This window comes from Xenia sp. Carnegie-2017, unplaced genomic scaffold (genome assembly GCF_021976095.1).
Source record: "Xenia sp. Carnegie-2017 unplaced genomic scaffold, XeniaSp_v1 HiC_scaffold_14, whole genome shotgun sequence".
NCBI classification, from domain to species: domain Eukaryota; kingdom Metazoa; phylum Cnidaria; class Anthozoa; order Malacalcyonacea; family Xeniidae; genus Xenia; species Xenia sp. Carnegie-2017.
In genome coordinates this window covers 10,764,886-10,775,938 of record NW_025813447.1, presented here as the reverse complement: position 1 = coordinate 10,775,938, position 11,053 = coordinate 10,764,886, and the positions used below count along the sequence as shown (strand labels likewise).

The 11,053-nt window shown below is 36.0% G+C and overlaps 2 protein-coding genes across 7 annotated transcripts; both read right to left on the bottom strand.

The window, feature by feature from the left end:
- Positions 1-323: 323 nt before the first annotated feature.
- Positions 324-6,688, bottom strand: LOC124434779 (mitochondrial sodium/calcium exchanger protein-like). 5 transcript variants are annotated; one of them, XM_046984683.1, is made up of 18 exons: positions 6,149-6,687; positions 5,915-5,951; positions 5,427-5,539; positions 5,103-5,357; positions 4,615-4,764; positions 4,270-4,322; positions 4,134-4,191; positions 3,911-4,019; positions 3,626-3,793; positions 2,850-2,951; positions 2,686-2,784; positions 2,478-2,617; positions 2,174-2,306; positions 1,972-2,093; positions 1,821-1,898; positions 1,442-1,598; positions 1,280-1,344; positions 324-673 (listed from the first exon to the last, which is right to left on the bottom strand). In XM_046984683.1, the coding sequence occupies exons 3-18, from the start codon at positions 5,445-5,447 to the stop codon at positions 491-493; spliced, it is 1,893 nt and encodes a 630-aa protein (XP_046840639.1). In that variant the 5' UTR covers positions 5,448-5,539; positions 5,915-5,951; positions 6,149-6,687; the 3' UTR covers positions 324-490. The 5 variants fall into 5 exon arrangements, with proteins under 5 accessions (XP_046840639.1, XP_046840640.1, XP_046840641.1 ...); XM_046984684.1 differs by having other exon boundaries at positions 5,103-5,360; positions 5,442-5,539; positions 6,149-6,685; XM_046984685.1 differs by having other exon boundaries at positions 5,103-5,360; positions 5,442-5,498; positions 6,149-6,685.
- Positions 6,689-7,066: 378 nt separating this feature from the next.
- Positions 7,067-10,591, bottom strand: LOC124434497. Of its 2 annotated transcripts, none has more exons than XM_046984391.1 (9): positions 10,480-10,591; positions 10,216-10,353; positions 9,881-10,057; positions 9,647-9,810; positions 9,383-9,581; positions 9,134-9,311; positions 8,921-9,062; positions 7,896-8,742; positions 7,067-7,821 (listed from the first exon to the last, which is right to left on the bottom strand). In XM_046984391.1, the coding sequence occupies exons 3-9, from the start codon at positions 10,008-10,010 to the stop codon at positions 7,694-7,696; spliced, it is 1,788 nt and encodes a 595-aa protein (XP_046840347.1). In that variant the 5' UTR covers positions 10,011-10,057; positions 10,216-10,353; positions 10,480-10,591; the 3' UTR covers positions 7,067-7,693. The 2 variants fall into 2 exon arrangements, with proteins under 2 accessions (XP_046840347.1, XP_046840348.1); XM_046984392.1 differs by having other exon boundaries at positions 7,896-8,739.
- Between the last annotated feature and the right edge of the window lie 462 nt (positions 10,592-11,053).

Below are 11,053 nucleotides of genomic sequence, written 5' to 3'. Positions count from 1 at the left end.
TGAAATAAATTTGGAAATGAAGTATAAACGGAAATGACAAGAGTGGCCATATATGGTGAGTGAATATTGCATTCTTGACAAGTAAATCCCTGTTTCAAAATAAATTAATAAGGAGTCTCTTTATTGAAAATTAGAAAGCGTTTCAACAAAGATTTTAAAGTAGCTGACAGACAATTTGACTACCATAATTTTGTTTGTCAAATTCTTATCAACAATCACGTGTAAAATTATCAGTTGAAGGGTTAGTGTAAACCATGGTTTAACACGTTTATTGTAGCTATGACAGTCATAACAGTCAAGATAAAAAGTGTAAAAAACCTAGCTCAGTTGGGATTTGGCGATAAAGCATTTATTTATTAAAATCATTTTAATTTAAAATTATCTAATAAATAAATTAGTAATTAATATACAAAAATATCAATATTAATGTTTTTCGTCTCATTCTAAGTTTCATATGGTGCTATGTGTGTTGACAATAAAAAACGTTCCACTAAAAAAGTATCTCTAATTCATCTAGAATAGCAACGATCATAAAGGAAATGTATAATAATATAAGATATGCACCATATAATCGTGGAATACGAAAACCCATCAAAGGCACGATGACGGCGGACGATGCCAAGCTTGTTGCCAAAAAAGCACACAAAATGAGATCTTTCGTTGTTGTGTTTATCTGAAACATAACATATTAACAACTGTATTGAGAATAGAATTGCCTGCCAGCCCAAAATATTACTCAGACAATGCAAAATTTTTAAATAGAACCATTATTCATTTCTTTAGAAAATGAGCTCAATTTATTATTTTCCAGCGAAATAAACACAATATCATTTGCATTTTAGTAAAATTTCACTACTGTCGATTGTCATCACTTAAAACTATTTAAGAGTTTGAGTCGCACCAAAAACAAACTTGAACTAATCTTGTGTGAATTAGATAGCTCCATAATTCTCAACATTTTTATGTTTGTCTAGTGCAATATGGTTTATCTTTTTTGATCCTGTTATACATAAGGAGAAAACAGTCGTGACAGACTTCATTTTGGTGGCTAACTTTGTAATTACTGTTCATTCGAGAGATCATCGTGTTGATTCAATAACACAATGTTTGTATTACCAAAAGAAAACCAAAAAGTAAACATATTTTTGTCAGTTGTAAATGATATGTTTGTATGTAGTTGACTACATTATTAGTTATTGATTCACTATGGATCAACTTGATTCACTATGGATCAACTTGATTCACTATGGATCAGTTGGGATCAGTTAAGATGACCTACCACCAACGCTGCGTTATTCTTTAATGTGAAAATAATGGAAGATAGACCAAGGCCTAACAACAAGTCTGCCGATCAGTTAAGGATAGCCACCATTACAAAACTAGCGACGGAAAACCAATCTTTTAAATTATAATGATATTTAAAAGAAATTGTAAAGGATACTGAGCAATGGTCCTCCGAAACATGCAGCAATCGCCATTTCAGGATAACCTTGTTTTGCTACGGCAATATTTGATATAAAATCACCAATACTGTTGCCCCAGGCCAAAAGAGTCACACCCAAAATGTCGTCGCTTAATTTTAATAAGACACCAAATGACTAAAGTAGGCAAAACATTTGTTAGCAAACTAAAAACTCGCAGTATAAACATCAAAATGATTCGCTATAGCAAACATCAGTTTAAATGCGAACAAATAATATAAGGAACTTGAATCCTGTTTGCCATATTGCTAGTAAAATATTTTTCTCTCACGAGCGAAAGAGTCAGTTCCTGAGTAAAAGTTTAAACGAAACCATAATCCAAAATGTATTAGTACTAACCCTCAGCAAGTTGACAATTTCGTTAACTGTTGAATATATCCAAATGACAGAGGCTACAAAGGCCATAAACGAAAAAAACTATAGGAGAGAGTAACAGAAAATTTCGCATATCGAGTATTTAAAGTTCCGGGAACTTTTCAGCACCTTTTACCTTGTGATACCTAGGTGGTTGATCATTGGATGACGTTATGGCTACTATTACTGCCAAAATGACACTAATAATGACAACGAATACTGGAAAAGGAAAGTTTTCACCAAACGATAGTGAATTACCTAAGATATTAAAAATTTGGTTTAAGTTTTACATATAAGATAGTTATGTAAAGTTTGATGGTATAAGTAAACGGCCTTGCCTTTAGTAACATAAACACAGAAGAGAGGGCAGCACAAGCATTGTAAGATTCGAAGTTTTTTATTCCAGTTCTCATTTTCTTCGTTCAATCGAACGACGGGAATGGTGAGATTCAAACACAAGTGTATTGGCATCTATAATGTTTTACAAAGACAGTTAAAGATCCACACTGTTTGTTCACTGAAAATGCTTTGTGATGCTTTTCTAAACTCGTTCAATAAAGATAAATAAAGATAAATAAGGTATGAAATCAAATTGATATTGAACTGAAAGAACTCGAAAGAAATGTGGTGTATGTATCTTACTTTGACGATAGAGTATATTTTTCTTAGTGCACCGGAGTCAACAAAGTCAGAAGGTGAAATCAAAAAAATATCTTGAAAAAGTTTTTGCCTTTCGCTTTTGAAAGGTGTGTTCACTTTAACAAGCAAAGGTGTCGATTCGTCTAAATTGTAAAAGAAAAAATTCATATTATATGATTCTCCTAAATTACTATCGAATTGAAAACCTCACCAGCATACGTCGCTTTTTCAAACTTCTCCTCACTAGTCCCGCTCTTCTCAACTGTCGCTAAAGATTGAGAAGGATCCTCTTGAAATTTGTTTTGGAAAGCTATTGAAAAATGAATACAATTGTATATGAAATACATCGATAATATAGGGAATTCATTGTTCGACCTTGAATGAAGAATCTTTGACGTCGTTTCAATTTGTACCTCTGATATACAACACGACCAACAACGACAACAAGAACGTAAATCACATAACCGACAATATAACCTTAAAATTAGAAAACGTATAATATCTATGGCTATGGAAAACATTGATCAGACAATATTTATTTTATATCGGATTTTGCGTATTTAAAGAACTTGATTAAAATGGTACGCAGTTAGATTCTGAATAGCTTTATTCGAAACGAGGACAGTCGATTAAAAATGTCAAATTGATTTTAAATTCACTTTATTTAAACGTATCAAGGAAACACGTAAATGATTTGATTCAAATGATCATGAGGACACGAGACTTAAACCCATGAGATGCGATTTAAATGCAGCAACAACGGAATATAAGCCTTGTAACAGTTGCGGTCAATTTGTTCAAGGGCGGCAGCGCCAGTGATTTTATTCTGGGAGAAACAGTTGCCGGAGTTTTGACTGTCGTAGACTGCACTGAGTAGATTATGTGCTGGAAAGGCGCTCTCTTTTCGCAACTTTAAACGTGTGGTATTAAGCTTCATAATGCTTTAGTCTGCAGCGTGTGCCGTTTTTATTAGAAAAATGATGATTTTCAAATAAATCTTGACAGAATGACAGAATCAAATATTTTTTAAATTTTTTTTCATAATAAGGACTACAACTGAAGATGTTGCGACTTAACAAACCAAACACACACACATCCACACAATGAAACAATCCATGTGGAGAAGCTACTGAACTTATTCTAAACATTACCTATAGCATTGGTAATCGTAATTTTCTTCATCCAAACAATGATAAATGTACCAAAGACAGCTGCAATATAAAAAAGAGTGTCTCTGATATACGGTCGCTGATTAAGATTTACTGGCACAGATAACGAGATTCCTCCAACCACTACTGTTGTCACAAACAAACCAGCACCTGAATGAATAGAAATCATCTTTCAGTAACTCTGGATGCTATAGAAACGTTTGAATTTCAAAGGGCTACAGCTACAATTGATTTTCACATATCTTCGTTTTTTTCAAATATATTTACCCAACAAAGCACCCAAAGCCAATTCTCCATCGGGATTACTTCCAGAAAACGCTGCCACGGCAGTGAATATATCTGGAGAACCGTTTCCGTACGCCAGAAATGTAACACCCTGACGATTAATTAAGGTTATTTGAAATGAAACTGACAATCTTCTTGGTTTTACACTGTGTTCAATGATTGAGGAGGGTTTTAGACAGCTTTGCCGTATAATGTCAAAGGATACAGCGATGTTAGGACTTAATTTTAACGCTTCGGAGATGACAACCAGTGTTGGACAAAAACTAGGGCGAAAAATTCACGTTCATCTGATTTTGAAATTCATGAAAATCCTCAATATTGAACTAAACATTTTGACTCACAAATTCTCGGCGGTAACACCAACAAGAATAAACAGAAAGATTAGCCATAAAATCTGAAGAAAGCAAATACATTGCATCAATGTATTTTTGTCATTGTAAAAAAAAAGTTAGGGATTACTGCAGTTCAGCGGACACCTCGGGCGCTGAGCCGCTGACCCAAACCCAAACCCTATAATCATAAGTAAAAAACGAGCCCGCGCTCTTCATACAAGCCAGTGATACAATGATTGAAGATACAGTGATTGTAGAGTTCACTGATACAAGCGCTTCGCGCTAAACTGCAGTCTAGCCAAAAGTTATATTACATTAACCATTACGGGAAGGTATCCCTTTAAATCAACTTACCATTATGAGGCCAGCTAAGACTTGGAAGTTTGGCAGATCACAATACGGAAAACGAAGGTATTGGATAAAACCCTGGCGACTGATGCAATCATTTGTTGTCTTTACAAACATGCACTGTAACGATCTGTTTTTTTTATGAACATCGACACACTGTAAGTGAAATAAGTGACTCTCATTGTTTACCCACAGGTCTCCTAGGTAGGCGTTTTTGAGATAAAATGACTGGATCGACCAAAATCGGTTTTAAATTCAACCAAGATGGGGTCAGTGATATAAATAGAGATTATAAATACTTTATACTTTATTTATTTCAGTTAATGGCAATTAATGCTATCAATCATGTGAGAAAGCTCCAACAGAATCGTTGAATTTCGGTTAAGAAAAACATGCAACTGTATCTTCCGCCCTCGATCTTAAACTGGTGTTGCTTTTAATGAATTTACTACCCAATAACCTAGTCTTGTGATGTGTATTATAGCTATACTTACTGCTTTCACCTCATCAGAACTTTCACGTAAAAGTTTTCGAGTCATATATTGTTTTGACTGTACGTCCAATGATCTCACAGGTCGTAAAAATTGTTTCGTTTCAAATAAGCATAAAAGGAAAAAGAATGCCATTACAATCATGGAATACTTCCAATTGTGAATCGTTGCTACTTCATAACGATTTATCGGTCTTCGTTTGGCGTTTTGAGTAGAAATCATCGTAATGTCCTGTGTACGTGTTATTCCTATATGTTTCTGTAAAGAATACGATGAATAATTACATGCACGAGCACATACGAACGTTTTGTTTAATGTTTATCTTACCACATCCATCAGCTTATTCATTTGAAATATAGGGGAGCATATGTAACGACGAAGCCAACCTGGTTTTATTGTTCTAGGGCGACACAATGCAAATATTTCTGTGTTCTTTCCAACTGAAAGAGAATTGAATGAACTTAATTATCGAATGAAATGAATAAAGGTATGGCAAACCTGCAGAAGTAAATATTGATGCCGAAATCAAACTTTCATTATAGGCTGCGTTTACACTATACAGGATTCGCTCATCGCGACATCTTCATTTGCTTTAAAGGGTTAACTGTTCGGAGTAAAAGCTTATTAAGCTGATAGATTTAGTCTATTTGATTGTGTTTCGAACGTTGAACAATTTCACTGCCTTTTAATATAAAGAATATTCAACCTGCTACAATAGCAATACGGTATAGTGTAAACAAAGCCTAAATGTCCTACTAAAGGTCAAAAACGTTCCGGATTGTAGAAAAACGCGTTCAAATTTTCATTTTACTTACCCTTAGATTGCTTTTAGTTAATTGCCTTGAATTTTTACTGAAGGAAAGAATTCTTTATTAGCAAATCAAGGATTAACAAGTGCATACTTACATGTTGCCTTGCATAGAAATGAGTGCATAAACAAACGCATTTCTATGAAGTAGAAACAATTTTGCGTGGCAATTGACTATTCATAATACAATATCAGGTGGAGTTTGAGATATGTAACTTAGACTATTCATTTCGTTTCATACTTGCATTTTCGTTGTGTTTCTCATTTTGCGTTTGAGCTTGATCAACGTTTGAAAATATAAAGCAAGGTGTTCTTTTCATATCGTGAGTCACATTTTTCAATAATGGTTGCATGTTTCCACGAGTTTGTCACGTAAGAAACTATCTATACACGATGATTGGTTAGTTCAGAGGTGAATGTCATGTGAAATAGTAAGAGATCGTATTCAATGCTCTCGGCGTTGCAACATTTATCTTGAGTGAATGGTTTGTGTAGAATGTTTCAGAAAAAAATAAAAGAAGGAAAAGAACCATCACAAGAAAACATACAATCTTTATCGCACTCAGATAATTTATTAGATGTTGCTCGTTGAATCAAATATAAACATACTATTGTCACGTGAGATGACGTTGACACTTGAAGAATAGTCTGCCAAAATGCATCGTGTCGTTTAGCTTTAAAACTGTTCTTTTATAGGGTTGGTGTTTTGGTCACAAATAGTTCTTTTAAGGACTACTAATTTATTATTTTTGCCATCCATCAATGGTATTTACTCTTTTCAAAACAGTTTTTAAATTTGTCACCACGACAAAGTCTCTATTTTATTAAATGATATCAATATAAGAATTTAGATCTTTATAGTCAGTTTCTACCTTGGGATTTTACAAAAAACATTGATCATGCTAAAGGCTTTGCATTTCAACAAATCTTTGTTACAAAAGCAAAATGATAGTTCATTTGTAAAAATTGTTTATTAGCGAAACCAAGCTTCGACCCCCCCCCCCTCCCCCCCATTATTTGCAAACAAAAACTTCCAGTTATCTGATGATTCGAATTCACCAACATGAGCTTAAAAGGCTAAATTTTTCACACAAAATCTTTGCAAATACAGAAAAAAACAATGAAGAAAATAAGACAAAAAAATGCGGACGAGTTGATATTGTATTTTTTGTCAACTTTAATCTCAAGAAAAAAACGACAACATTGCATCCTCTCACAACAATGCACCATGCAGGATAAACACATACAGGAATACTTATTCTTACAATTTCGCACGGTTATGACATATTTCAACTTTGATTAATATACAACATAAAGAGACGAACCATGACAACATATAATCGATGGAGATAACATTGTTACAACAGAAATACAACAAATTTTTATGCACATTTTCTTCATACGACAATTTTCTGCAATAGTTTCGACAATACCGATGGTCAGAAATAACCATTTTTTGTAGACAAAAAACAAAGACAAAACAATGTACAAAACTTATGACAAATGATAGAGCAATTAACATTTGGATGCTGTCACAAGCTCCAAGACAAAGTACATGCTGAAATTTACAACAAACGCCACAAGACAACAGAACGGTACAGTAATGAACAATGTAAAGATAAATAAGGCGAGAAAAGCAAAATGATCACATGCTTACGATTAATGAAAGATTAATGAAAATTTAACACAGTATAAAGCTGAGTAAAACGAATACAAACAAACAACAACAGAAGTACAAAGAATAATTATAACACTTAAAGCATCGGTGCATTTTGGAATTTCCAACTCATGAATGCCGTTCCAATTCCTCAACGGACAAAACTTTTGCTCCACGACTGGGGGCTTGGGAGGGAGTCTGACTAAGAACAGCGTCACTAAACCATTTCGATAGACTACTCTTGTCTTTCATGTGATCTACATCGAATGAGATATTCGTATAAATATGTCCGTAATGACGAGAAATAGTAAATTAAAAACTGATAACAAACCTCCAGAATGGTGAACAACATGGTGTTGACGTTGCAATGCAGGGGGTAAGTTAGGACGCCGAGGGACATTATTATGGATCATACGAGGATTGAGTTGAGGCATTACACCACGAAATGCGCCTGCGATTCTCTGCTGATTAAACATCAAGGCAGCAGCAGCTTGAGCCGGCGATATTACAGGACGGTTAACCACAGCGTTTGCCGCAGCTACAGCAGCGGCTCGAGCCATCTGATATTGTTGATTGCGTAATGCCAATGCCAAAGCGGTGGGGTGAACATTCATTGCTCGCACAGCGTTTAGATTGAAGGGGGCGGGCAGGGCCCCGGGGCGAGGCATAATATTCATAGCACCGTAGGGCAATTGATTGTGTTGGAATCTCTTTAAGTTGTGATTTTGACGTTGGTCAGATGGCTTTCTCTGGCTGCGGCCTCGAACACGCACACTGTCTTCAGACGAAGGAGACTTCAGCAGCGGTCGTATCCCAAAGTCACTCGGTGGGGTAGTATTTGCGTTCGATACTAAAGGTGACCGAGGAAGGGGTAGACTATGAGGGGTATTAAAAGGTTTTGAAGGATTTTTTGTAAACGTTTCAGATGTTCGGCCTACCAATGGTGTTTGTGGTAAAGGCAGACTAAGTGGAGTTACACTGGGCGAAGTCGGCAATGGAAGTCGATGTGGAGTGAACAGCTCAGGTTGTATATCTGTATTTGTTTTTGGAGAGGTGAAAGCACTCTTGTTTACTGAGTTGTAGAGCCCTTCACGTTCTTCAACGGCAGACAAATCGTCACTTGATATGTTTCTTTGGTCTGTACTCGGCTTGTTTGTTATGCGGCTTTCAGATAACTTCTTTTGAAGAGTAGTTGGTAAAAAAAAATGCATAAGTTGCCGTGCATGTTTCATTCAAGACAATTGAAGTTGAACTCAAACAACACGTATAAAAAAATAATAATCGGACAATTGATATGGGCTACTCAAGATATTGTGTCTGTCAGAAAAGTTTTGATAGATCAAGAAATACGCTCACCAGGTCGTGTTTATCACAGTGCAGTTTACGTAAAACTGACGTGGGAACGAATGCTTGAGAAATAACCGCTGAATTACTTGGTTTGTTGTCTGATGTGCTCGCCAGTAGGTTAACTGAACTGTTCTCGACTTCTTTTCCATATCTAACGAAACAATGAACGGGTCAAATCGGGTTTGTAAAAGACAGAATACTTGGCAATTTATTTCTTATAACCTTGACGGAATATTTCGGTTCTTGGACTTTTTTTCAGTGTCCTTTGTTGCTCCAGTAATAACCAAGAGACCATCGTCATTGCCATTTATGCTAAATACGGGGGATGATCCATACAAATCCCGTGGCGAAAGAGGCGAGGCATTTGCACCTGGGGATAGCATTTCGGCAAGCGGTGATGCTAAATGAATAAAGCTGTGTTGAATTGTGTTTATCTTACATAACGGCCTTTGTGTATAATAGTGCGAATACCTGCGCGCATTCTACCGTAAGAAACTTCACGATTTTCTTCATTCAGTGTATGATTCACGAAAGCCGTAGGGGACTGAGTTCGTCTTATAACCTCTTGCAGTAGCTGTCGTGGTGAAGGTGTACGACTTTTCTGGACGGATCTACTTTTGTCTTTGGATGATGGGGGTCTGGGCAGTAGATGTGGAGGTAAATCAGGAATCTAGTAATAAGATATTAATTAAACTAAGCATTCATAGCAAATTTAAATTATTGACGCTAACTTACAGTTGGCGTTGGTTTTTCCGGTAGATTTCCCGATGCCTTCATTGTTTCCACAAGTTTATGAAACACCTGAGATCCTTGTTGGTCCGCAAGATCTGGTACCTTTTTATCCGCGCCATCTATAGGCGCATCTTCTTTCCCCTCAATATCTTTCAAAGTTACAGCTCCTTTACGTTGAAAAAAATTTCATAAAAGTATTTGATGTTTTAGTATACGAGTTAAGACCATCTAGCTAACCTTTGACAGTCTGATGAGGTATGACAGAGTCTAACAATGGCTGAACATCTACATCAGAGTCTTGGATAACGGTCATCACATCATCCTGTTTGTTCATTGCTTCATTAGCTGGAGCAATGGGAGCAAACATGAAATCTGGCGAGTCTGACCGCACACTTGGAGAATGAAGAGTTAAACCTAAAAAATAATTGTAGTAAGAAATCAACAAGACAAACTGAAGTTTAACCAATCAACAATGGTTAAAAGTGTTTTGAACTTTAATATTCTCAACGCCTCAAACAACAAACATGTTATGTAAACTAGAATATACGTAATGATAAGCTTATGGAAATTACCAGCAATCTCGGCAAGTTCGTCTGTTAAGGATGATCGTCTACTGTTATTCCTACTGCTTGTTTTCAAGCTGTTGCTACGACTCGACCATTAGCAAACCATTGAGAGAATCTGCTACCACCAGTTCCTTGACTGTCGTACTGCATCAAAATATTTATATGAGAATATTATAACAAGGGAGGAATTTGTAGAAGAACAATGAATCACAAATCAAGAAATATTTATAATTTAAGTTTAATGCAACAAGAGGTAAAAGAATTCCATACCACAGCAGTTACAGGCAAAGCACTCTCAGCCATGTCAAAAAACTCGTTGATATCAAACTTCTCATTTGCATTTTCAAAATTGCTTGGAGGGCTCTCTTCTTCCTTAGCAGGTGAAACTGCAATAACAACAATAACACATAATTATGAAAAATTATGAGCATGTCGTATAATTTCTTATAATTATAGTGAGTTATAGGTGGTGCATGTTAAGTGAGATGACAAAGTGTAATGCTATGAGGCTGAGATGTAATGACATAGTAAATGAAGTTAGAGGGTGGGTGAAGTGAAATGATGGGTTAAGTGAGATGGTGGGTGAAGAGGAGTGGTGAAGTGAATGAGTGGGATTGGTGTGAGATGGTGGGTGAAGATGCGAGGTGGGGTGAGATGGTGAAGTGAGATGGTGGGTGAGAGTGTGAGAGTGTGAGTGGTGGGGGGTGAGATTGTGGTGAGAGATGTGAGTGAGTGGAAGTGAGATGAGATGGTGGGTGAAGTGAGATAGTGAGTGAGGTGAGATAGTGAGTGTATGGTAAAGTGTAGACATGAGATGTTTGGTAGAATGAGGTGCTTTAATGTT